Raw genomic sequence first — 27,730 nt, forward strand, 5'->3', positions numbered from 1 at the left:
TATTATTTTTATTCCATGATATGGTTTTATAATCCAAAAACTTTTTGAATATTCTGATAGTGTTGTCCAAGTTGTCATGATATCAGTATTTATTTATTTATTTATATCTTCTTTACCACAGACTTTACAGTTTAAACCTAATGTGATGGTGGTGGGGCAGTAAAACAGCGTGTGTCAGTCCATCATAGCATCACAGGGCTACTACTACACAAACATATTTAACACAATAATATTTATATAATACTGCTTTCTATTAACATAGTAATTTCCAGCAAAAGCAATTAAATTGTTTAGTTTAAATTATAGAACTATTTTGTCCTATCGCTGGGCTGATACATAAATTGTTTAATTGTAATTCATTCTTACATGCATTGACAACATTCGGAAACATCTGCTGCATTTGCATAAACAATAAATAACAGTGTATTCATCGGCCAAATAAATTAGCGTCTTTTACGGACATTTTATTAGAAAACATAACTACTCAAATAATAAAAATATGAGCTCACATTGTGTGACCAAAACAATAAGCGCTTGCTAAAAAGTGTTCCTATTACTGCTAGTTTTCTTTAAAGAAGCCCCCCCCCCCCATAATCCTCAAAAATTTCTCTTTTAGGCTACTTCGCGGCGTTAACCCAATGTCATCTGAAAGTGTTTTTTTCTCATACAGTTTTGAGTGACCACTGGGCGCCAAGCTCCTAAATGAACAAATACAACAATATAACTTTTTGTATTATAAATTCTTTTCAATCTCAACTATTGTAACTCGTGCGCCACTGCGCCTCACGAACCAGTGGCGTTCTGAGTCTGACTGGCGTCGACGTCGATGACATCAAACTTGGCGCGACAAGTCATGCTTTGAGCGCGAATGGGATTTTGCTTAAAAACAAATCAAATTGGTTGAGGGCTGATATGTAGCAGATGGGTCGGGTTGACTACATTTGTATGGGTTTCTATTTTTAACCCATATAACAACTCCGTATAGAGACTATACATCTTCTTTTTGTGGTTGAAGGACGATATGACGGTGAGTACTGTACATGACAGTATTTTTATTTTGTGTGCATCAACATTAAAAGGCCCGATGTAACGTTAACCCATAACCAGCAGATGGCGCTGTTGATCAAACATCCGAAACACCTGAAACAAACGCAGCCTGCATTCGTCAGATATGGATGATAAGAATCTTTTTGGTTCAGAGGCATATAAACGCTCTTCTTAACTCTGTAAGTTACAGCGAGTTGCATGCAAATACTAACCATGGTAACCAACTATAGTAAACGATGTTGTTTGTTTTCTTTTAAGAAAAAACAATACAAATTTATTTTGTCCTCATCAGAAAAACCGTGGTTTAACGATTATTTTCAATTAATACAATATTATGCTAATACAAACAGTAATCTGGCAATATTACATGGTTACATTTTTTAAGGATTATGTTAATTGAGATTAGCGTAAACATAGACATAACATTTTACAACGCATGCCAATTCCGTCAAATTGGACTTGGATGCGTGTGATTACAACCAAATATAACTATTTTTTTTAAACTTTTGATTCTACACATCGCTGAACGCATTAGATTAGAGCAAAAATCTGTATCTGAAGTGTTCAAACAAATGACTCGTGCGCCATCTGGTGTTTGATTAGAGTACGTCACCCAATGTGTGTTTAGAAGCCCAATGCGTTTGCCTGTAATTTTGCCACGTCCGATGCTTTGTAAATATACATCTGTACTCAGACATGGGTTTAAGTCTTTTTCTTGAGCACAAATCTATCAACTCGGTGCCTACATTTCCAACAAGAACTTTTTTGTTTATTTTATTTCCCTTATAAGTTATAAAAGGGGAGTTTTGCAGACTAGTACAATTAAAAAACCCGCAGAGGGCGATTATTCATTTTTCTCCGAAAATAACGCAGAATTGTGTCATTTTTGCACAATGTCTTTGGAGAATGCTGATTAATGGAAACTCCCCTTCACATTTTTTTGCTTAAGTGTGCTTAAGTTCTGTGTCATTTTTAGTTCTCCAGCTGCCCCTCCTCCTCAGTTTTAAACTCTCGCTCTCTCTCTTTCCTCTCTCTCTCTCTCTCTCTCTCTTTTTGTCAGACAGGATGCTGCTAGTTCATTTACCGTGCCAGCAGTTGAGCTCTGCTTCCTGAGTTTTCGTCCGACTCGAGAGTCATAGCAGAAAGGAAGTGTGTGTTTGTGTGAAGGCGAGGGACAGTGTATAATGCACATTTGTGAGAAAGAGGAAAATTAAAGTGATAGAGAGAGGGAGAGAGAGAGAGAGTATGGAATGTTGTGATGTCACTAGCTAAGTCATACACAAAGCCAAGAAGGACACACAAGCACTCACTTTCCCTCTAAGTAAAGTGTGCTGTGGAACGTCCGCACCCAGCTGTGAGTACATCTTTACTTTAGACTGTAGTCTTCTTTATTTCTTCTCTTTCCAACTTGCTTTTTCTATTATTGTACTTTTAAGATTCTGTTTAAGACATTAACAGCAATGTCTTCTGTCATGTCAGATGTAGTTGTGGCAGCTGTAAAAGAATTTTATACTACTATTCTGTGTGTGTTGTTATCTCAGTCTCTCTCTGTTGTAAATGTCTGCTGTCTCTCTTAAAGAGCTCACAGCATGCTAATTCAGTTTTGGCCGAAGTCAGACTATGTTAAAATAGAGCAGAAGTGTCTTGTGGGATTCAGCAAAAAAAGGGGGGCAGCTGCTGATGAGAGAAGCAAACCTCGTTCTACAGGAATCCCCCTCTGTTCAGGCCCAAAGACATGAGGGTGAATAAATAATGAGTCTTTTAGGCGTTTCTATCATGCAAGAGTTAAAAAGAAACTGCCAGAGTCAGCAGGATGTACTTCTCATAAAACACAACACATGAAAACCGCACAGGAAGAGATGTAAGCAAATAAACCATCAAATAAGAAGCGAATCATTTCCAGATGTTGTACACTGTCATTTCTCTTGACAGTGTGTCCTGCTTATGGCTGCTGAGCGGTGATGAGAGCTTGTATGTGGTGAAGGCACGTCGCAGCAGTGGGTTCCAGAACCAGGCATTATTTCCATCACCGTCCTCGTTCTCAGGGACTGTAGCTGTGATTTCGGGATATATAAAGGAGCACCACATACACGGCCATGCTGCAACAGATCTTAAAGGACATGTACATTGACCCTGATGTGCTGGACGCTCTGAATGATGAGCAGAAGAAGACCCTCTTCCTAAAGATGCGGGAGGAGCAGGTGCGACGCTGGAAGGAACGTGAGGAGAAGCTGGAGAGGGAACCGCTCAAACCCAAACCAAAGACAGGTGGGTTTATCCAACTCGTAAGATTTAAGATTTAATGCCTGTGCATACACATAGGTTAATAAAGGGAACATGTTAGTGAAGTTATTTTTGGATTATATAAACATGAATTGTGCCATTATTATGTAGATTTAGTTGAATTATTGTGATTCCTGTGTTATTAATCTCAAAGTTTTAAACACAAGGTACAGCGATATAATTTTTCCTCTACGTTGGATAAGAGCATACCATTGGTTATTCATATTTTAAGATGTATTCCTAAAAGAGACATACAAGTGACTTATTGGGGGGACGGTGTTCCTGAAATTAAGTCTTGGTGATGGGACCACTCATTAAAAAACCTCTTAGGGGCAGTTTCCTGGACAGGTTTTAGATTAATCCAGGGCTAGGCCTTAGTTATATTTGGAAATTTAAGTAGTTTAAAAAAAAAAACTTACAAAAACGTTACTGATGTGCGTCTTGAGACAAAACAATGGCGCCGATATATGCTAAAATATGTCAGTGCAAGACGTTTTTAAATTAAATCATATTTCCTAATTAAACTAAGGCCTAGTCCTTGCTTAAGCTAATTCCTGTCCGCGAAATCACCCCTAAGGGTTTAGATTAGTCCAAGACTAGGTCCTTAGTTTTATTAGGACAACAAACTTAAAAAATAATAATACTGGTGTGCATCTTGAGACCAAACGATGGCGCTGCCGCTGATATTAAGATATGTCATTACAAGGCATGTCCAACATGGATTTGTCTGTCCGGGATTTCCCTGTCCGGGAAACTGTCCCTAAATCATGAACTGCATCTCTTGAGTTTTAAAGGTAGGGCACTCAAGTCCAGATCTGTGCTATCACAGAACAAAATCTGTAAGACACGCAAAACAAAATACCACATAAGTCTGTTCTTGACTTGTTGCTCTTTACTGGCTTTAAATGACTTAATATGGTCAGGATCTTAATGTGGGACATGACTCAGTCTGGACAAAATAGCCGAGCTGATAGCACCGTATTCACCACTGCTAAACATGTCATGTGGTCATGCAGACTTCATAGAGAAAGTCTTGTGTTACTACAATAGGCTAAGAGAAATGGACACAGATGTTTGAACCATAAAAAGTGCATTGAACACGAGTGGCGGATTGGATATCATAGTATTAGGAACATCTGCATCCAAGTGACTGGGGAGGACCTCTGTCTCGTGTGTCTATTGCATTTAATGCCATAGAAATTGATAAATCACATGACATAAGGCCTACTTATGTTAGCAAAGGTCAATAACTCGCTTCCGTGTCCACAAAAATGGGGTTTTCCTCAATTCCATTGCTTCGTAACACTCAAGGTCTCGCACGTCATTGACACAAAGCTTCCGTGAGGGGCACAACTGTCCGAAATAGAGTAGAGGGAGGAGTAAACAGCTGAGATATGAGAGGAATGCATCTAAGAGATAAAGGGTTCGTGTAAAATGGCAAAAGATAATGAGAAAATGCAAACAGGAGCATGAAAAATGAAACTTTTTGTTGTCGAGTGTACGCCCATGCGCTCTTTTAAACTGGTTGGACATAAAGAGGGTTTATGGAATCTGGCATATCAGCATTGTTACTGGAAAATCCAGAGATTACAGAGACGGCTTTAAAACAATACAGTAAAAAAACACAAATTAAACCAATGAGGAAAAGTATTTAAAGGTGCTTACAAATTTACGGTAAATTTCCCCATGAAAGTCCCCATGAAATCAACATTTATTTATTTTACTTTTAGTATCAATAAGTTAGCCTTGGGAAGGGGGACTAGAAAATATCGATACATGTGAGTACCGTGATATTTTGTTTGGCAATGCCGTTTTGATTCTCAAAAATGAAATATTGATAATTTTGTAAATAAAATAAATCATAATATTCATGGCAGTTGTTTCGTTTGGAGTTTACATCCCAACCACTAGATAGCATTCATCTTATCTCTGAACTTAAACTGTGACAGGATGTACTAACATGGGGGTATGCCACAATTTTTTTTTGCTACGGTTTGCATATGGGGGTATGTTCACAATGACAGCTTTCCTAAAATGATATTTTATTATATTCCTGAAAGAGGAAATCTCCCAATATATCGCACAGCTTCACAGCGACACAATATATCGCAAAGCAACTCATGTATTGTGACGTGTATCGTGAGATTCTTGCTGACCTAGTTAGCCTAAAGCCCAGGATACACTACACATTTTTTGGCTGTCCCAGAGGAAAGATTACTATCGAGAAACAACTGTGGCGATTTTTGTGATCGTGGCTCTTCATCAGTGGTCCTGAGAGAGTACTGTGAGACATGGATTGTTTGAACTTGGGTACGATGATGACACCTATTGAATTGTAGGCTGCGACATACATTAGCGCAACGTCACCAGCAGCATGCGCAAGTGATAAAGTGAAAAATTCTGGTACGTAGGTCATAGCAAAGACAGCCGGTCTTGCGTCCAAAGATAGTCTACGATAGTTTTCTGACAGTGTCAGAAATTCAGCATGATCAACGCACAGTGTTTGCTGGTACAACCTGCGTACCAGTATTTCTTTATTAATGGGTGACGTCATGAGTTGCCGAACTGAATTGTGGATCCGTCTGCGCCGTGTCAGTGTCGTTGCTCTTGGTAGAAGTTGAACATTTCTCAACTTTTCAAGCGGCAACGCATAGGTCAGCCAATCATATCACCTTATGCAAATAACCTAAGGCAGAGCCAGCCAATTAAGTTTATGACGGAGCATGTGTTGCGCCCACTGTGATTGGCTGTTGGCCACGCTTCAGACAAGCCTTCCGTCAAGCGTTAACGCTTTCGCCCCATGTGTGTACCGTCACAATTTACAATCCAGTAGGTGTTATCATCGTACCCAAGTTTAAACGATCCATGTAGCACAGTGTGATAAGGTAATGATCTTATAAGAGTGCAAAAGTCCTGCAGTGTATCCCAAGCTTTTAGAAGATGTTAACATTCAATTCGTACAATATCTCATTTTCATCGTTACGGATTAATGATTTCTATGAAATCATTCTGCTCTCTAAGTGGGAGGAACTTCCTGTTTCAGTGTAAATAACGTCAACACATCAAAGGAAGCTGCACATTTCATTGGGTTTTTAAAACATAAACATTTTCTCAATTTAGACTCTTAGCACTTAGCACAGAGATGCATCAGTATAATGTACAGTGCTTGGCTAGACATGTTCATAACTGTGGAAGTCTTCTTTACCCAATGATAGTGCGGTTATTCTCAGGTCGTTCAGCTTCAGACCTAAAAGGAGAACAAAGAGCTCTCTGTGTCTTTAAGACAACTGCAGCTGTTCCTGCAGGTCAGTGTTTTCTTCAAGACATACTGACACAACATGCTGAGGATCAACGGACATTATTCACAGTGCTGTGCTGATCAGTAGCTTTTGCTGCTGAAAGTTATAACAAAAGTCAATACAAAACAAAAAAGCATTACAGAAAATGGCCTGAGCACTGCTTCGGGTGAGCTGGCTACGCAAGGCCGGGGAAGTTTTGTTTTTGACCCAGTTTTCAAAGCAGGAAACATCAGGCAGGCCGATTTCTATTCAAACAGATGACTGCCAACAAAGCAGGAAGACTGGAGGAAACAGAGGCGTTTATAACGTACCAATAAGGATGAGAAGTGGAGAATAGTAGGGAGAGAGACTTTAGATTTGAAAAATAACAAATGTGAATGGTTGTTGTGTGATGATGGGTCAGTTTGTTTGGTAATTTAATGGTTTTATGATTCCTTTATAACATTTTATGTTATAGATTCATCGTTTTTATTTGTTTTGTATACCCAAAACTCCATTAAATGGAAAGTTCACCCAAAATAAAAATTCTGTCATAAATACTCATCCTTATGTTGTTACACACATGTAAATTTCTTTGTTCTGCTGAACACAAAGAAAAATATTTTGAGCAATGTTTGTAACCAAACCGTTTTTGAGCACCATTGACTTCCATAGTAGTTGTTTCCTACTGTTGAAGTCAATGGTGCTTTGTTTCCTGCTTCATTACAAATACCTTCCTTTGTGTTCAGCAAAACAAAGAAATTGATACAGGTCTGTAACAACATGATGTTAAGTAAGTGATGACAGAATTGTCATTTTTGAAAAAGTGATTCTGTATTAATTTTGGGATAAGGATTGTAATGTCCAAGCATGAAAGAAAAAAATCTTCATTATTGATTCAGTCTCTGATGTGACAACAAGAAGAAAGAAACAGTTGTGAACAGAGCAAATCCTTTTCAATGTCTTGGCATATGTGTTCACTTAATTAAATGAGCTCAGTTATGGAGACGGTGGTGTAGTGTGCGCGATTAACAATTTAATATTGAGAGGTTTCAGAATCACACTGGCCCACAGACACATACTCCATTACACACTGTTTTGTTGATGTCATCTAATTTAATAGCCAATTTAATAGTAATCATTTCAACATTTAATAAATTTAATCGTCCAAAATTGGGTACTGTGACCATACATACTGAATTAAATTAAGTACCTACTTCTTGACCATTAAAACACTATAATGGGCTGTTTCCCGGACAGTGTTTATCCCAGACCAAAATTCATGTTTGAGCTGTCTTAAAGGGGACATATCATGAAAATCTGACTTTTTTCATGTTTTAGTGCTATAATTGGGTCCCCAGTGTTTCTATCAACATAGAAAATCCAACCCAGTAACTTAGTTTTGGTAAACCATTTACTGCAAGCATGTAAAAAATAGGTAATTGAAATTTGGCTCCCCTTGTGATGTCAGAAGGGGATAATACCACCCCTTAATCTGCACTATCCAACCACGGCACTGCCATTAAGTGCAGAGATCAGCTCATTTGCATTTAAAAGGACACACCCAAAAACGGCACATTTTTGCTCACACCTACAAAGTGGAAATTTTAACATGCTATAATAAATTATCTATAAGGTATTATGAGCTAGATCTTCACATGCATACTCTGAGGACACCAAATATTTATTTTACATCTTAAAGGGTTTTTTTTAAATATCCCCTTTAATTTAAAAACACCTTGTACCGACATATCTTAACATACATCATGTATTATATATTATATCAAGTTCCATTGTTTTGTTTTAAGAGGCACACCAGTATTGTTTTTGTAAAAACTACTTAAATGTCCTAATATAACTAAGGCCTTGCCCTGGATTAAGCTAAACCCTGTCTGGGCAACTTCCCCCATGCTCTTTCTTTATTTGACCCAAATGTTCATCCAAATATTAAGTACTAACAACAGTCACAAAAATAACTTACTCGGTTGTTGTTTAATAAGTTTAACCACAAGGATTACATTTGTGGAGCTCAGATGTGAAAGCCGCTAAACACACCTCCGTCAAAAACGAGATGATGATAATAACTGAATGCTCTCGGCATGTATTATATATATATTATATCAAGTTGATTAAACTTGGCTAATCTCAGCCTCGGGCCATTTAGAAATACTGGTTTGTTGGTAGAATCTGCTAAACAACACCTGGATTTTTCAGCAAAGTCCTTGGTGCACAGAGGATGAATTGGATGAACGATGGTACACATACCACCCTGGATCACATTTAAACTTGTGTCCCAGTCTTTTGTGAGTACTTGGACCTGAACACAACCCAAATTAAGCAATGACATGGATCACAGCACCCCCTAAGTGTGCTTCAGGTTTTTTATTTTTTTCATTCTGACTTTCACTAGTTGGATTTTATTGATTTGCAACTGTTTACTATATTTTGTCCAAAGAAGTGGATTTTTTAGACGTAAAGGTTTTTGAGAAAAAAAGCTAGCATGCACTTATAGGGTTTTGCAGCAAAAGTCAAATTTGTTAAATTAAAGGTATAGATAGCGGAAGATTTTCCCAAATTTTTTTAAAAGAACCACCCCTCCACTTTTAACGAGAGTGCATGCACGAGCCTAGTTCTTCTCTTCGCTCTGTTGTTTACAAGTTGGCTCATACATTAAGATGTTTATTGTGTCTGCGCCATACGCGACTTGTGCCAGGACTAGCATTACTAATAATAGCTTACATCAACTTTTACAAGCAGTGATTTTAAATGGATTTCTCCAAATAACATGCCAAACTTTACCTGTCGTGTAGAAACTTCGCGACTGAGGCATCAGTGGGAAGCCCAACCTGTGTGAAATATTCTCCCAAAAACACTCTGGTCTCGTTTCTTTCTACATAGGCCTTTCTCTTCTTGTCATACAATTCGTAAACACTTTTTCTCTTGCGACCCTCTGACATTTTGAAAAAAGACGGCGAGAACGCGAGCTTCAGTGAATGGCTGAAACCGTAGACCACCACACATATACACCTGAAAGTGCGCATGCGTAGAAAGCGAACCTAGGGATGAGCGCGTACAACGGCCTTACGTAAACATATCATCAGAATAATTGACAACTGGGATGACAAATAGTCTTGATGATCCGCTATACCTTTAAAAAAATACTAAAATGACATTTGTAAAAAAAAAGGCATTTTCATTACTGACATAAGAGCCTAAAAAAATGCTTATTTACATGAAAACATGTCTGATGCTCTCAGAGGGTTTTGCATCTAAACACATCATTAAGGTCCCTAGAAATGAGCAGAAATCTCATACACTTAAAAAGGGCCATGCTGCTCAGTTTACCAGTATTTTTATTATAATTACTTTTTAATTTGGCTGCTCCTCAGCTCATATGGGACCCCTCGTGGGATTGGACGTACTAGTTATTTTGCTTTTCTTAATAAGAATAATAAAACAGACATGCAAAAAACAAGTCAGATTAGTGGGAACAGATAGAGTAGCTTACAGAAAACAAGAGAGAAACACACACACACACACACTCATATATGAATGTAAAGGATGTATGTAAAGAATGTAAAGGCACAGCTTGATGCTAACTGATATTTGCATACTTTATATTACCGTATTTTCTGGACTATAAGTTGCATCAGTAAAAAATGTGTTTTGAAGTGGAAAAAACATATATAAGTCACACTGGACTTCACATCGAGTTTATTCAGAAAATGATTTCACAAAATCCAAGCCAAAGAACAGACATTTAATCTGGAAAGGCAAGTTATTCAACTAACAATAGCACAGAACAGCAGGTTGAATAGATGTCCGCACATGTTAAAGTAACATAAACAATTATTTACACGATACACAATAGCATACAGAACATACCTGGGAGGCCAAATTAAGTTCAAAAAGTTCCCAAAGTCATTCTGCATCACTGAATCCATTGAATTACATAAATACAGAAGCAGCATAGAGCGGACTCTCACGGCTGTAGACGGTAATGGTTTCTTTGGTTCATATGAAATATTTTTGACGTATAAGTCGCCCCTTACTATACGTTCCAATACCCACCAAACTATGAAAAAAGTGCGACTTATAGTCCGTAAAATACAGTAGATGATTTTGGACACAGGAAATGTCACAGACAGAGACAATCTGTGGTTATCATTTAAAAGAAAAACAAACATGTATTTATGAATCTCTGAATAAAACATTGTAATAGGCTGAGATTTGAAATACAAACAATAAAACAATGAAATCACTTTATATTGCTAACTGTCCGTTTGGTGTGACTTGTTGCTTTCTCTTAACTAGTATCATAAGTGTGTCAGTCAAGCCGTTAAACTGGAATGTTGTTCTTTGGCACGAAGAACCAGTTCATCATGTGAGGCTTTGCCTTATATGCTACGAAACCTTTTTTTGTAAGGTTTCTGCGAACAGCCATCACATGTGGCATACCATTCATAACCAAATAATTTTAAAGGGATCGTTCACCCAAAAATTATCATTATGTCATCATTTACTCCCATTCATGTTGTTTTTAAAACTGTCTTAATTTCTTTGTTCTGCTGAACACAAAGATAGTTTGTAACAAAACGGTTTTTGAGCTTTTTTATGTATAACAAAGAAATTTGTTCAGTTTTTTAACAACTTGAGGCTGAGTAAATGATGACAGAGTTTTCATTTGTGGGCGAACTATCCCTTTAATCTCCTTTTATGGTCAAACACATACATTTAATCAAGTGGCTTAAATGCATAAGAAATTGTTATTGTCTCTTCTGAGGTAAAATTCTGGGAATTCATTTAAATGAAACGCTACATTTAAAGCATATGTGGGATTTGCCAAAAAGCATGCGTAGTTGGTACATAAAGATTAAATCCTTCACTAATCTTCTTTTCTCTTTCTTTGTAGCGTGTGCTAAGAGCGTGAGCTGGCTGCTGGGTCGAGATGGAGACGTGCAGGTTATTGTCATCGGGGAGGTGGATGAGCTCAAATCCAGGATCATCTACTCGGGGTTTGGAGAGAGAAAAACAGCCAGCGTCCTCAACAATGCACAGTATGAGCACATCTTCAATAATTAAAGCAACTTCAAAAGATTTGTTTTGTTGTTAAGGGCGTCAAAATCATCTTTTAGGCCTGACATTGCATGTTTTGACTTTGTATTCTAGCAACCACCCTGGAACTTTGAAAAGCAACCTGGCAAACCGAACATCAGCTGAACCTGTACGATCAGGGCGGGAAAACCTTCCTCCCAAAGCCCGTTCAGGAGTTGAGTTAAACCTTAAGGTGTGTTTTACATGTGCATGTATGTACTTGTTTAACTAAACATTTTCTCTACTCTTAAATCGGTGCCGGTGCGTATTGGTTCATTCGTTTAGGCGCGCGTGTGTGTGTAGGTGACCTTCCTGTTGGTGTCATTAATCTCGGACACAGCCGAGGGGCAGCGAGACGGACTTTCTCCACAGGGAGAGTCATCGTTCAAGAGCCAAATAAATCACAGCCACCATCTCTCTCTCTTTTCACACTTTCCTATCCTCTTTTCCTCCTTTTCTCATTCCCTTAGCCTCTGTTATTTCTTTTCATTCTTTAAAGAACACACCTACCGCTGCCACCCACCTCTCCATCTTTCAGACGCAACATCTTTCTCATTTCTTTGCTCTTTATGGCTCAATCTATCTGCTCATGTATCAATATGTCTGTTTGCGTGTGGTAAGGTGGCTTCAACAAAGTCCAGACCTGACAGACACTGGGTTTTAACTAGGTGTAATTTTGCAGTTTTTCTATTCATACTGCTCTTTGACAGCCAATCAGAGCTGAGTATGGATGTTTCTCTGTGTTACACATACTTTGTGTTTTCGTGACTTGTGCCGAAAATCCTCATATAGACCAGTTTGAATATCCATGCTGCTTCTAAATCTGGTTTGGTGCTGGTCTAACTGGTGGACTATTCATAGCCATGCTGTACCTGGTCTGTTTAGTGATGCTGGCTGACCAAGGAAATCTTGCATGGTATACTAGTTATTCTGGTTTTACAGGGAAAGATTTGTCATAATATCAAGTGTTTCTCAACTTCCACAATGTTCATTTTTGATGTTTACTAAACATGAGGAGTAGAATTTGGCTTCAGTAAGTTTATGCTTGTGGGCAGTGCCGCCCAGGCCAGAGCTACAAAAATAAAAACTAAGCAATCAACAATTTCCTGTTGCGGCTTGCAGAAGGTTAGAACAGAGTGAAGTGATGTCATCCTTAATTACTGTCTGTGTGTATTACTGTATGTCAGACTCTCAAGTTGTGTGTGTGTGTGTGTGTGTGTGTGTGTGTGTGTGTGTCTGTGTGGGTGTGTGTGTGTCTGTGTGTATTATTGTATCTCAGACTCTCAAGGTGTGTGTCTGTCTGTCTGTCTGTCTGCGTGTATTATTTTATCTCAATCTCAGACTCTCAAGTTGTGTGTGTCTGTGTGTATTATTGTATCTCAGACTCTCAAGGTGTGTCTGTCTGTCTGTGAGTATTATTTTATCTCAGGGTGTTTCCACACATACACTGTTTAGGTCGGCCCAAATGACGTGTCGCTCCGAGTACGGTTCGTTTGGGTCAGTGTGAACAAAACAGCCACACATCCGGGTGCGTACTAAATGGCCGCTCCGAACTCTGGGGCGACCCGCCTGTGGTGTGAACACTGCTGGACCTCGGGCCCAACCAGACACAGGAAGTTCTCCACATGTTTGAGCCACTGGGCTTCCGTCGTGACGTGAGCCGGGTGTTATATTGTGGGTTGACAACCAACAAGCCAATCCTGGTCCGTTGCAGAGATTTGCTGTCTCCTTTACGTTTGAGCTGATGATTTTATAAATGCGTAGCTGTCCTCCACACACAAATAGTGACATTACGGGCTTTTTAGCAAATGGCTCTGTGAGAAAGGCTTTAATAGAACAGCTACGCAAATTCGCGTTAAAGCAAAGAAACTTCGCAAAGACGTGCATCGTTTGTCCACATCTTGATAGCTGCGCTCTCCCTGTCAGGCTGGTTGTCGTGGGGGTGGTCATGAGATTGTAAGAGCTGTCAGAGACCAATGAAAGCGCTGACCGTTGTCACATGGTGTACGGTGCGGCATTTCGAGTACAGTAAAAAAAATGTGAACACGAACCGCACTAACTGAAAAATGATACAATGTATTTTGGTGCGCTCCGAGGCCGCACCATGGTTCCCACCAACATATGTGAAAACACTCCAAGACTCTCAAGTTGAGTGTTTGTGTGTATTATTTTATCTCAGACTCTCAAGTTGAGTGTTTGTGTCTCTGTGTATAATTGTATCTCAGACTCTCAAGGTGTGTCTGTCTGTCTGTCTGTCTGTCTGTCTGTCTGTCTGTCTGTCTGTCTGTCTGTCTGTGTGTATTATTTTATCTCAGACTCTCAAGTTGAGTGTTTGCGTCTTTGTGTATTATTTTATCTCAGACTCTCAAGTTGTGTGTTTGTGTCTGTGTGTATTATTGTATCTCAGACTCTCAATGTGTGTCTGTCTGTCTGTCTGTCTGTGTATTATTTTATCTCCGACTCTCAAGTTGTGTGTTTGTGTCTGTGTGTATTATTGTATCTCAGACTCTCAAGTTGTGTGTTTGTGTCTGTGTGTATTATTGTATCTCAGACTCTCAAGTTGTGTGTTTGTGTCTGTGTGTATTATTGTATCTCAGACTCTCAATGTTTGTCTGTCTGTCTGTCTTTGTGTATTATTTTATCTCAGACTCTCAAGTTGAGTGTTTGTGTTGTGTGTATTATATTATCTCAGACTCTCAATGTTTGTCTGTCTGTCTGTCTGTATGTATTATTTTATCTCAGACTCTCAAGTTGTGTGTTTGTGTCTGTGTGTATTATTGTATCTCAGACTCTCAAGTTGTGTGTTTGTGTCTGTGTGTATTATTGTATCTCAGACTCTCAATGTCTGTCTGTCTGTCTGTCTGTCTGTCTGTCTGTCTGTCTGTCTGTCTGTCTGTGTGTATTATTTTATCTCAGACTCTCAAGTTGTGTGTTTGTGTCTGTGTGTATTATTGTATCTCAGACTCTCAAGTTGTGTGTTTGTGTCTGTGTGTATTATTGTATCTCAGACTCTCAATGTTTGTCTGTCTGTCTGTCTGTCTGTCTGTCTGTGTATTATTTTATCTCAGACTCTCAAGTTGTGTGTTTGTGTCTGTGTGTATTATTGTATCTCAGACTCTCAATGTCTGTCTGTCTGTCTGTGTGTATTATTTTATCCCAGACTCTCAAGTTGAGTGTTTGTGTCTGTGTGTATTATTGTATCTCAATCTCAGACTCTCAAGTTGTGTGTGTCTGTGTGTATTATTTTTATCTCAGACTCTCACTGGGTGTGCGTCTGTGTGTTACTGAATGTCAGACTCTCATTGAGTGTTTGTGTCTGTGTGTATTATTGTATCTCAATCTCAGACTCTCAAGGTGTGTGTGTGTGTTACTGTACATCAGACTCTTACTGGGTTATTTTTGACCCATAATGAGTAAATATTGGACAGAACACGTGCTGGGTTAAAAATTACCCAGTGTTGGGTTGTTGTTATGCAACCATGGGGTATAGCCCAGCAATTGGGTCAAAAATAACCCAGCCATTTTTAGAGTGGTGTGTGTGTGTGTGTGTGTGTGTGTGTGTGTGTGTGTGTGTGTGTGTGTGTGTGTGTGTGTGTGTGTGTGTGTGTGTGTGTGTGTGTGTGTGTGTGTGTGTGTGTGTGTGTGTGTGTTTTGTTTGTTACTGTACATCAGACTCTCACAGTGTATATATTACGGTATGTCAGACTCTCAATGTGTGTGTTTTTGTTTGTTTGTTCGTCACTGTACATCAGACTCTCACAGTGTGTATATTACTGTATGTCAGACTCTCTCTCTCTGTGTGTGTGTGTTTGTGTGTGTGTGTTACAGTATGTCAGATTCTCAAGGTGTGCGTGCATATATGTGTGTTACTTAACATTAGACTCAGTGTTTTACTGTACGTCAGACTCCAAGTGTGTGCGTCTATTACTGTACGTCAGATTCTATACACAGGTTGTACCCTATGTGCAAGGGGGAGATCTAGTCACCTTCTCTTTCTTGTTAAACTAAGGTGGGGGGTGCACTAGGGTTTCCATGGCAACACGTGTGCAGCGAGCGTACTCAAGGGACGAGATGTGCTGGCCAGTATTGCCAGACTATGATCCTTCACTTGCTAAACACAAACATCTGTTCCTGAACCTCAGCACATGTGACTCACTGCCACCAATTAGGAAAGAACTGTGGAATAGTTCTCACAGAAACTCCAGATCAAACCTTTCTGAGGGCATTTGAAGTAGAGAGGCTAATCATTTTAACACAAGACCTTTGTCATATTTATGACAACATCATATGTCACACAGATTCTATATTTATTAGAGGGCAGGAAGAGTCATGTTGGCCCAGTCTGATGTCTCACTTTTTTTTACAGGAGAACATTGACAAAGAGTTAAGGACTCTGGCTCCCCCACAGGTGAGTTTTGGTATTGCTTCAAAAATGATCAGCACAGCAATCGGACAGCTTAAAAACAGATAATCAGATGTACATTAGTTTTAATGTCATATTTTTATTCGCTTCTCCTATTGCTTAGGTGTCAGTAGATGAAGTGATGTCATCATTACCTGTAGAAAATGTAAGTAATGTGTTTTGTTCTTCTACTTATGAGTTGTATTTAAAGTCATGGCACATACATTTCTCTTAATAAGGTACCATGAAAAATGTATCATGGGATTACAGTTAAGGTATATGATATTTAATGATCCTTACACTAATAGTGTTTAGTAAATAACAGTTTCTTCCTTTTTTATTTAATTAAAATTAGTGCTGGGCAAAGATTAATCGTGATTACTCGCATACAAAATAAGTGATTTTTTTCATAATTTATGTGTGCTGTCTGTAATTATTATGTAAATATAAATACAAACACATTCATGTATGTATTTAAGAAACATTTACATGTGTATATTAGTATATTATTTATAAAAAAAAAGATATATATATATATATTTATAATTCTGAAATGAATATGTGTGGCTTAAATATACATAATAATTACACACAGTACACAGACATATATTATGCAAAAAAAAAAACACTTTTATTTTGTATGCGATTCATCTTTACCCAGCATTAAATTATTAATGTATTTTTTAATGTATTTTTTTAAAACAAATAAACATATACATTTTATAATTGGGGTGCCTTGTGCATTTGACAGCCAAAAGGTATTCAAACAATGCTTAAGTCTGTGTCGTAATATTTTCTCATGTCATAAACCACAGTTTAATCTGGTAAGTTGGTGAGTATAAAACTTATTTACACTTCACAGTTCCAAGTTAACTTTCATAATCGCAGGTTTATTGGGCACAGAGAATTTCATTTACCACAGAGACTGCTGGAAAGTCCCTGGATCTACCAGTATTTATTGACACCAGATTTTGAATATTTGAGTCTTTCTGCAATGCGGCCTGAAAGTCTGAGACAAAGGTTTTGACTAAAAACTAATAAAATTACACAAAAAAACACTAAACTCAAAGACAAAAAAGTAAAGCACTGTCGTAGGTCACTTATGAAATGTTACCTACATTGTAAGGTCGGTTTTCCTTGCTTCCATTGAAGCACAAAGATGAGAAATTTCTTGAATCATGCTGGGATAACATGGATCATCAGGTTTTGCATAAACTCCCAGAGTCCATTCCAGCTCCAGTGCATATTGTTATTAAAAGCAAAAAGAGAACATACCAAAAAGTACGAAATTTAAGGAAGCATATTTTTTTTTCCAAATAAACCTTTATTTTAAATAATGCTGATGTTTTGTGATAATAAAAAAAAATGTATTACCTTAAAAAGAGGAATTTATTTATTACTTTTTTGCATTATGCATTTTCACTAGTAGACCCCATTGCATCTTATTCTGCATCTGCTTTTTAATCGTGCCAATAAAAATGGGTCGGCATGTACAAGTCTGCTTGTCTATACCGTCAGCATTCGCTGCGTTGGCCGCGGTGTAGACAGTGTCATTGTAAAGGAATGGCCTCTTCTGAATGTTGGTGGTCTCTTCTGGCACTGTGCTTTGAGATGAAGGAGGGGTGGGATTCAGAGCGGCAGTTTTTGTGCTCTCATCTGAGATCGGTTTACCCTCAGCTGTCGTTCTCTGGCACACTGATCACACCTGTTTCAGGCCCTTGACCCCAACAGCTGAGCACAACACACTGTGCTTTAAAACACAGTGGTAAACTAGTATTCCTGTGTGTGCATTCAGCTAAGACTGCAGCATTGTTTTGGTAAAATATCATTTTGGTCCTGCTGCAGCTCCTCTGCAGTATACTCAAGGTACACTCCTGGCTTAAGTAAAAAAAATACCACCCTTAAAGGTGCTCTAAGCGAATTGAAGCGTTTTAGACCATAAAACATTTTTTGTTACATACCGGAAACATCTCCTCACTATCTGCTTGCTGCCTGTCCGCTGATCAAACTGTAAAAAAACGCGATCTCTGTAGACAGCCCAGGCTTCACAAACGGCAATATCAACAAATGGCCAAACCTAGCAGCACAAAACAAAACAAAGTGTTCCAGCCAATAAACGACAAGAAGGATTTGGGGGTGGGGGTTGGGCGCGTTCATGAAAGCACGGAAGGGAGGGGGAGGGGGAGGAGTTAGCTACGCTCTGTCTGTTTGAAAACAGTTCAAACATCAACAGGAAGTGACGTCGCACATTATTCGCTTAGAGCGCCTTTAAGTCTGGGACCAGGTCTAAACTGACATTGCACAAGCATTTAGTGACTACTTATGCTGGGTACACACTAAAAGATAATCGGGCTGATTTTCTGCTTACGACAATCCTAGTAGCTATGTCCCGATTATCTTAATGGTTCTACAGATTATTTTATCAGATTTTCCCTTGGTATGAGGTGTGTTAAGAGTGTCCGAACCTGATCAATTCTGATTGGATTGGACTGTACTGGACTAATAGTCGTCTTACGTAATTAATATTCATGTCAAGTTATATTCAAGTTTTCGTCTTGCCTTCTGACCCTAGAAATGCACATCTTTCTTCAATGTGATGACATGATTTTTACTAAAACAGGAAGTTAGGAGGGGGGGACAATCCAACCGTCTCCATTGACTTTGTATTGGGAGAGGCCGCCTCCTTGTCATTTCTGGCTTATAACAAAAACAGAATAATGCCTAAAAGCTGTTGTGTGACAATATGTACAGCTAACAAGCCAAAAAACCCAGAAATAAGTTTTTATAAGCTGTCGAGCAGTAAAACTCAGCCTTTTAAGGAGAAAAAAATGGATCGCCGACTACGTTTCCCCCTATGGACGCAGGTCTACTAATATGAGTACTATGGAAAGTTGCCTGTTTCCACTTTTGAGTCTTTAAATGCTCGTTTTTTAGGGTCGACAGCTTATAAAAACTTATTTACAGATTTAGGAAACAGGCAACTTTTCATAGTAATACTATTACTAGAACTGCGTCCGCTAGGGGGAAACATAGTCCACTTTTTTCTCCTTAAAGGCTGGGTTTTACGGCTCGACAGCTTATAAAAACTTATTTCTGGGTTTTTTGGCTTGTTAGCTGTACATATTGTCACACAGCAGCTTTTAGGCATTATTCTGTTTTTGTTATAAGCCAGAAAGGACAAGGAGGCAACCTCTCGCAATACAAAGTCAATGGAGACGGTTGGATCGTTTTCCCCCCGGTGGGCGTGTTTTCCAAATTTGTATAACTGCGCTCTGTCTCTATGGGACATATTGAGTGGCTCCTCCCTTTTTAAAATAGCCAGTAGTGTTTACCTCACAGCCTGGAATCTGATGAGAAACTAAAGTGCAGAATGATGTCATAAAAAAGACTGTAGGTAGTAAATACTTATCTTATAAATGCCAATTTCATCACTGTTTTGTAACACACTAGTTTATATATCCTTAAAAGATTGTTTTTAAAATATTCACAGCGCGTGAATGTGTTAGCATTTAGCCTAGCCCCATTTATTCCTATGGCTCCAAACAGGGATGAATTTAGAAGCCACCAAACACTTCCATGTTTTCCCTATTTAAAGACATGAGTAGTTAAGTATGGTGGCACTAAATAAAACGTTAGTTTGGATCCATAGGAATGAATGGCGCTAGGTTAAATGCTAACACATTTAAGAAGCGCTGTACAAAGATTAAAAGCGCACGCATTGCCAAAAGATAGGTATGCATTATTTATCTAAGTTGAGGTAAGAACATAGTGAAATATTGAAAAATGGTGGTGTTGTCCTTTAAGGGTAACGTATTCAGACTCAAAGCCAAAATGCTTTAATATTGATATCATGGGGACTTTATGTGCCTCTAAATAGACATAATTAAGATAATTGGTTAATTAATGTAAAAAAACACATATTACAGAATGTACAATACACATTTTAGACACATTCAGCTTGTTTTAAGCTGATAGAGAAGGTACGCTAAAGGAAAGCATTGCTCTCAGTGTGTGTCCTGTGTGTCGCAGAGCTCAAAGGCAGACAGGGTGTGTGCGCTCTGCAGGTGGACCTAAGAGAGCCAGAGGGCTGATTTGGGTCTCTGCGTTCCTCAAGAGCAGATGGTTGATAAAGTTGATCAGGGAATTAAAACGGGCGGGATGACGTGCCTGTCAGTCACAGATGGATGGGATTGTGGGACTAACCCCCTGGGGTTTGCACAGGGACCTCGCGTTTCCTCTTTGTCTCATACACACAGATACCCACTTTTCTTCCTCAATTCCCAGAAGCCCCTGGGCAGGGCAAGTCATTGCACACAACACATTTCTGTTGCATCTATACGTTTTCTTATACTGTGTGACTCTCTTTTTGTATGTAAATGTTCATCAGACTGAAAAATAGAGATGGTTTAGTAAACAGAGGATTAAAGCTTACTCAACTTCCCCAAAGGCTATTTTTCAAATGAATGCCTTCGTTTCTTAAAGGAAAGGATATCAAATTAACAGCCTAAAGGCATTTCGGTTTCATCTCAAGTCTATAACATAAAAGACATTTTAAGATTTCCCATAGAGCGATTGCTTTATGTTGTCTTCAATATATAAATGATTTTAGGACATTATCATTGGTACTTCATATATTTGCTCGTATATACACATGTAAACCCATGTCAGGAGCTGTAGTTTGATACTCAACCTTGTAAATGTCTTATTTATTTTTTTATGGCAGGTATCCCATCAGCCTCAGGAGAAAAGAGAGGATGCGGAGTCAGGACAGTCAGACAATGATTCAGCACTCTTGTCCTCAGTTTGCTATCGGCCTCATATAAGATCTTGCCCCCTGACACCCTCTGCACCTAGCAGTCCTGCCTATACGGACACAGGGGCCAGGACGACCAATCAGCTGCCTGATACATCCAGACTCCATCCCCTAGACACCTCCAAACCACAGATCAACAGAGGTGAGAATATATCCCTCCTGTTTTTTTTTTTTCAAATACAGTAAGGAAAGTATAATTCAGTAGTCGGGTGAATCTATACTGAGCTTTTTCCTGCTAATCTGAGCATCAGGTTGGTATAATTTTGCATTGGCATCATTCGCATCCATCTTTGGATAGCTGATGTCCTTTAAGGTCATCATATCTGAAGAGTTAAACATTACTATTTATTTTGGTGGGTGGGCTTTTGTTGTCACTACTTGTTAGTAACAGTGCTAAGGATAAACCTAATTTTTGATTTATCTGAATATGTTTAATTAGAAAACATGTTGAGTTGTGGTGCACAGAGATGAAGGATTAATTCAAGCCCTATTACTTTCTCTCTTTCCTCAATAATATCCTATTCTCTCTCAGCACATGCTATGAGTATGACCCAAAAAGCTAAACTAGCGCCATCCAGTGTGTATTATTAGAAATGACATGCAATTCACTGTAATGAACTGTAATTTCTGATGACTCCCCCTGCTGGGCATATAAGTGAAGTGTTGCTTATAAACACTCAAAAATGAAACTTGCCCCACCATAACATGGGTCATGTGAGGTTATGGAGTATGGATTGATGTTGAATATCATGTGACATCCAGGTTATGTGTCTTGTGGCTACTCAATTTTTTTAGATATATCTGCTGTGATTTGTAAATATGTTGTATTGACTTATTTAATGAACTTACAATCCTGAATGGATTTCCATTAAGTGTAAACAGATATGGGTTCACCTAGATACATGCTGTATGTGAATGCACGCGTTCAGCTTTGCAGGTGTGGTTCACAACGCATGAGTCACGGGAATGCGTGCATGTAGCGTGCATGTTCATCCTGGCGTGTGCACGAAAGCAACAGCTTCCCACAGCTGCTCTCTCCATCTTTGCGTGCGTGTTCGTGTGTGTGCGTCCTTTTTCTCTTCACCTTCAGAGGGAAGGACACGCATTCCAACGCCGCTTCCCGACTCTGGCCCTGGGCGACGCTCGGACGGAGCTGATAAGTGACAGGGCCCCAGTCTCCGCTCCACTCAACCCAGCCGCTCATATCCCCCCTCCTTCCCCTGGCGGCCGTGACCCCCCCGCGGCCTGGCTCAGCGCACAGACGTGCCGCTCCGGAATTCTGCCCTCTGCCCCACTTCTGCCCCCCAACCCATAGTTTCACAGCGGCGGGGGTGTTTAAAGAGATAGCGTGCTTTTCTTTGGCACAGGGCTGTCGGTGTTGCTCAGCTCTCATCTCTGCTATCTGCATATGGTGACTGGAAATAGAAACTATCGCATGTACATGGCACACATTCTCTTTTCACACCGTTTGGGCGTCAAAACTACATCGCTGCTGTTGTAATCAATAAAGCCGTCCACATCAATCGCAACCGCATTTTTATTTTTGACGTGCTGCATCCAGCAACTTGTTTTATGGTATAAATTTTGTACAAACTTTTGCCTGTTTCTGGTCTGATAGTTTCTGTATGTAATAATCCACACATGCACACATTTAACAATAACATAATAAGAGCATTTGACCAGCAAATTAACCATTTAAATAAAGTTGGATACGTGACTATTTTTACATTTCTCGAAGCTGATTGGCTCGTGCTAATGAACATTCAGAGCAGCACAGGCGCGTTCAGTGCAGACAGACGGGTTGCGACTTGTTGTCAGGCGAAGCTGAGCGCGCGGCTGTGGTTTTGGCATCGAGTTCGTTGCGATCAGGTGCTTGCAGGCTTTGTCACAAGTGATTGCACGGATGAAGCCGGCCGGGGCCTGGACAGAGCTGGGGGCAGAGAGTTTGCTTTCAGCCGAGCTTTGGGGGTGTCTGTGAGTCTCAGGTTCCGGAGGTCGGATTCTGGTGGAACGCTGAGGATGACAAACGGCAAACAGCGGCGAGTGATGGCGTCGACGTTACGCTGGTGTCAGCTAACAGCGGGAAGTGTGTGTGTGAACACGCAGTCACGGACACGCACGCATAACACACATGCGTTGTGTTTGTAGGACACAGATCGGGCTACTGGTGAGGCGTGGAAAATGCGGTGGAACAAACAGCTTTAGATCATGAGTGTTACTCTGGGTGTGTGTGTGTACGTGTAATAGCGTTGTGCACGCATGTGTGTTCGCCTTGGTCGCTGGAGCCTATCCAGGGTTTCCGTGGCGACCACACAACACTGTGAGACAATCAGTGGCAGACCCACGCAGTGCGGCGAGAGGACATTAACACAGTAACCACAGGTCAGGGGCCAGAGAGAGAGAGAGAAAAATAAAAGATGGAAGGACTTAAGCAACCAAGTAGATGAATATTATGAAATCGGTCTCATGAAACTCATATTTCATCCCAAAAGCAAATGACAAACAAAAAAATAAACTATTTTTTGCATGAAGAAAATATTTAAACAGACCCCCCCAATAAAATAACTTAAATTCATGGTAAAGTCTTTATAGATCATGGTTATGTTTCTTGTACTGCCTTTAAATTATAGTGCAAAAGAAATGAATGCCAACTAATAATAAAGGCTACGTTTACACAACAACAGCAAAGTTCACATATACACAACAGTCATAATGCGTGCCAGGCCAGCAGATGACAAAAGTTACTTTGTAAAGAAACTACGCACCTGCGCACATATACATACTTTTACGTAAGGGATAGTATATAGGCAGCAGGTTTTAGGTGTGATTAGGTCATATCACACTGCAAGGGCTTATTTCGCAATAAGAACCGGCTACCTGTACATTATAACGCTGCTTATGGCTATTTACCTCATAAGTAAGGTAATTATTTGTAACTATTCATGAATATCAGTCATGTGACATTTTATGTCATTCCAGTTGCCTGCCGCCATCTTGAGTACCTACCAAATACCAGTAGGCTACTGACAAGCATTGGCTAGCTTGCTACGATTTACGGATTTCTTATCTTTTACCGTCTATGATTCTTAGGGATACGGTAATTGCTACGAAAGACAACATTTTGCACCTCATGAAAAGAAACGCTACTTTAAAAAAAATCTTGGTTAGGGTGTGATGCCTACGCGATCCCTGATGCGTTCTTCCAGCCGCTGCTACCGAACCACCACTATTTTTACAACACTGAGGAGGCACGACACAACAAGAAACTTTGCTCGAAGTATCACCTGGATCTCTACTCATGAACGCCAGCATTGAGAACATTGTTTGTGTACACAGAGTTTAATAAAAAGAAAGGTTTTGAACTGACTTTGGCTGTTATGGTATCCACTTGCCATCTTTGCCAGACATAAATAATTGATTTCCGAATGCGAATGAATGAATCTCATATGAGGCTCCTTTATCAACTAGAAGGTCAATATTGTTTTTCACTTGCAACAAAACAATGAATTATCTGTGCATTTATATTGAACTATGCTTTAGGAGATATCCACACTACTTCCTCCTTACATCGCATTCGGAGATCCATACATCTTGACTGGCAAGATGTTGGCGAGCGGATGCCAAAACAACCAAAGTCAGTTGTTCAAAACCTTTTTTTAGCAAACTCTGTGTACACAAATAATGTTCTCAATGCTCAAGTTCACGTGTAGAGACACAGGTAATACTTCGAACAAAGTATCATTTTGTGTCGAGCCTTCTTAGTGTTGTAAAAAATAGTGATTTTGATGCTCACAACATATTAAAGGTTTAGCTTCTAGTTCTTTTGCGACCACTTCAGGTACTCAAAATGGCGGAAGATAAGTTTGAGATGTGAGTGATATTCATGAATAATGTCATACATGTTATTTAATAGACATATTTATATTTAATTTTGTGTAATATTAAAAATTACCGGTCAAAATGATTTGCAGCATCCGGGACACCGTGTGTTATTAGTTTTGAGCGGTTGTTATATAAAAAAAACGAATGTTGTGACTGGCCAATCAGAATCAAGCATTTTAGCGTGCCGTGTATTAAAAAGCGATAAATACAGAAAATCAAGACGGCAAAGCACCTAGCAGTTTTGTATGGGTGTACAATAAGTTAGGTTTATTACTATTTATTACACATTTTATAAACTTTTGGAGAAGCGATAATAATCTCAGCATCTTGAGCAGCACAAACACAGTCCTGTTGACCGCCATTGTTGTTTTGGTTTTACTCATGCATGCCTATAGACTGAATTAACGTATGCACATGACGCTATCACAGATTCCTGTTTTTGTAGTTTACACAGCGACGACAAGGTGTAGTTTACAAAACTATTGGATGTGGTTGAAAACGTAGCATTTTTCATGATTTTCACAAAAGTTTAATGCCTCCCAGAAAATGCTCTTCTTTAAATATATAAACCTACAATATATTAAATGAAACAAAACAAAAATTTAATTCTACCTTCATTAGTTCTCTTTTTATAACCTCTCAAATATGGGTAGATTTCTTCAAAAACATTTAATTTTGAGGACTTTAAATTTAAAGGACTTTTGAAAGAGATCAGATGCAGAGCGATCCTTAAAACAGACGTACAGCTGTTTGCCCTAGAGCGATACTTCCGGGTTTTTTCCGGAAGTTTTCCGGTTTTCAGTTTCAGAAGTGCGCCACCTGGTGGTATCGCGGATTGACGAGATAACTTGTCAATGGTGGGGAAAGAGTTAATGATCTGGCTAGTGGCTAAGCTGAACTATGAAACAAATACCTCGTCGAAAAAAAAATTGGTTTCCTAAAGACGAGGGAAGACGGCGATCATGGATCACCGCTATGTGAAGGGAGGTTTGGCAGCTGATATGTAGTTAATATTGTATACATTATATAGTACACATTTTACATTGTAACGTTAGCTCAGTGTCGTTTTTAAAGCGCTTTAGCTATGATTTGAATTAAGGTAATCTACTTGTTGTTTATTTTGCTTGTTATCACATATAAACCACTGTAAAAGGTGGTGTTATTGATTCTTTGCGGAAGTTTCTCGGAAGTTTTGTTTGTTCCACGATAGCTGCATGTTTAGGTAGTTACTGCTGAAAACTTCTATACAGAATAAGAAATTCCTCCTTTACTTTTTTTAAAATGTGGGTATGTGACCTGAACATGATTTAATGAGATTCACAAAAGTTCACTAGAGGGCAAAGAGGGAAAGACAAGAAAGTACAAAGACTAACAAGATCATAAAGTGAGCCGGGGTTCAGATTGTGTCTTCTTAAAAAGAGCTCTAGGTTAAAGCTGACGTCTTGTGATTAAATACCGGGGCATGTCCGCTGACACGGCCGCATGTATGTTTTGGCCATGTGAGAGAGGGTGTGTTTTTATGAGAAAAATTTGGTGAGGGCTAAAATGTGTGTCATAGTTTGTGCGAAGGAGAAGGGGTATACGTGTTTGCGAGAGAGCGAAAGAGAGCGAACGCACTCACACATCTGTGTCCCCTGGGGACGAGGCTAAAAATAAGCAGCTCCTCAGGCCTTCTGGTGTCTGAGCAGCGTCTGTCTGCTCTCTCCCGCCATCCCCACGGCCCTCCTCTCCTCCTTCCATCCCTCCATCTCTCAATTACACACACGCGCACTATTACCGCACACTCCTTACGCACCCATAACCGTGCGCACACACACTCACACCAACTACACCCAGCTGCGTCCCTGCTCTACTTCCTCCACCGACGACCTCCGGTCTGGCAGCCTGCAGCGCTGGAAGAAACAACCAGGGACAGTGAAAAGAGATTTTCAAAAGTGTATACACAAAAACGTTTAGTGAACATAAAAATAGAGGTGTGTTAAAGGAAAGAACGGGCCATAGCAATTCCTTGACCCATCATCTAAAATTTCTCCTTTTCGTTCCACAGGAAAAGATTTCCGAGTGGTTGCCGCCTCCAAACGAGCATTTTCCGTGGATGTGGGGTCCAAGACGGAAGAAAGCTGTTTGGGGCGGGGTCGCGTGGCTCAGCTCATGAAAACTTTTACTGTGTCTGGTGAAGCCACGCCCCATGTCAACAAACCTCCAATCCCGGACAAGCCTAGCCACTTGAGGCCCCGCCCCATCCCCGCCCTCAGGTAATCAACAAGGGACCAAACATCGCACCTGATCCAGGCCCCTTTCGGACACCCAGCAAGAGGTCTTCTGTCTGAATGGAGGGGTGTGGGTGCTTAGCCTCTCTCAGGAACTTGAATTTTTTGTATTATTATTTTTTGTATGCGATATGAGTGTATGTTGTAACGTTTTTTATGGGGAATGAAACAGTCATATTGCCATGTCAGTCTTTCGGCAATAACGTTGACCTGACTGTATCACGATACTGCACTGAAATCGTTTTCCGTGGGTGTGTCTGTTTAAACGGTTGCATGAAATCTTAACCACCAGTTTGAGATTGAGATACTTAAAAATGATTTAAATAATTAGCATTTATGTATTCATCTCACCCCATCTTCTGTTATTGTATTCTCATAACTGTTTGCTTTTTTGCTAATCAGGTCATTGGACAATAGGGCAGCAGTCTGCTTTGATGAGTTTTTCACATACTATATGTAATTGTCACATTTGCTTGCACTTAATTCTGGGTTTTTGTGTTGTGTTCTGGAAGAGTTTATATAATTACTCTGTATGGCATGAAAGTCTCCGCACATTCAGGATACGAGTGCAATGTTGCCGCTGTAATAAAACGATCAAATCCCTCCGGGCTCTGGTAACAATTTCCTCCTCGGTGGCTTGACAAGCTTCAGACTGTGTTTA

At 39.6% G+C, this 27,730-nt stretch overlaps 1 protein-coding gene across 2 annotated transcripts; it reads left to right on the forward strand.

The window, feature by feature from the left end:
* The first annotated feature begins 915 nt into the window (after positions 1-915).
* Positions 916-27,672, forward strand: LOC135776436 (uncharacterized). 2 transcript variants are annotated; one of them, XM_065287153.2, is made up of 8 exons: positions 916-1,027; positions 2,980-3,315; positions 11,521-11,665; positions 11,778-11,895; positions 16,069-16,110; positions 16,229-16,270; positions 20,828-21,059; positions 26,847-27,672. In XM_065287153.2, exons 2-8 carry the CDS (start codon positions 3,144-3,146, stop codon positions 27,056-27,058), a joined length of 963 nt encoding a protein of 320 aa, XP_065143225.1. In that variant the 5' UTR covers positions 916-1,027; positions 2,980-3,143; the 3' UTR covers positions 27,059-27,672. The 2 variants fall into 2 exon arrangements, with proteins under 2 accessions (XP_065143225.1, XP_065143224.1); XM_065287152.2 differs by lacking the exon at positions 916-1,027 and adding an exon at positions 2,102-2,401.
* The last annotated feature ends 58 nt before the right edge of the window (positions 27,673-27,730 follow it).

Source organism: Paramisgurnus dabryanus, chromosome 18 (genome assembly GCF_030506205.2).
Source record: "Paramisgurnus dabryanus chromosome 18, PD_genome_1.1, whole genome shotgun sequence".
Taxonomy (NCBI): domain Eukaryota; kingdom Metazoa; phylum Chordata; class Actinopteri; order Cypriniformes; family Cobitidae; genus Paramisgurnus; species Paramisgurnus dabryanus.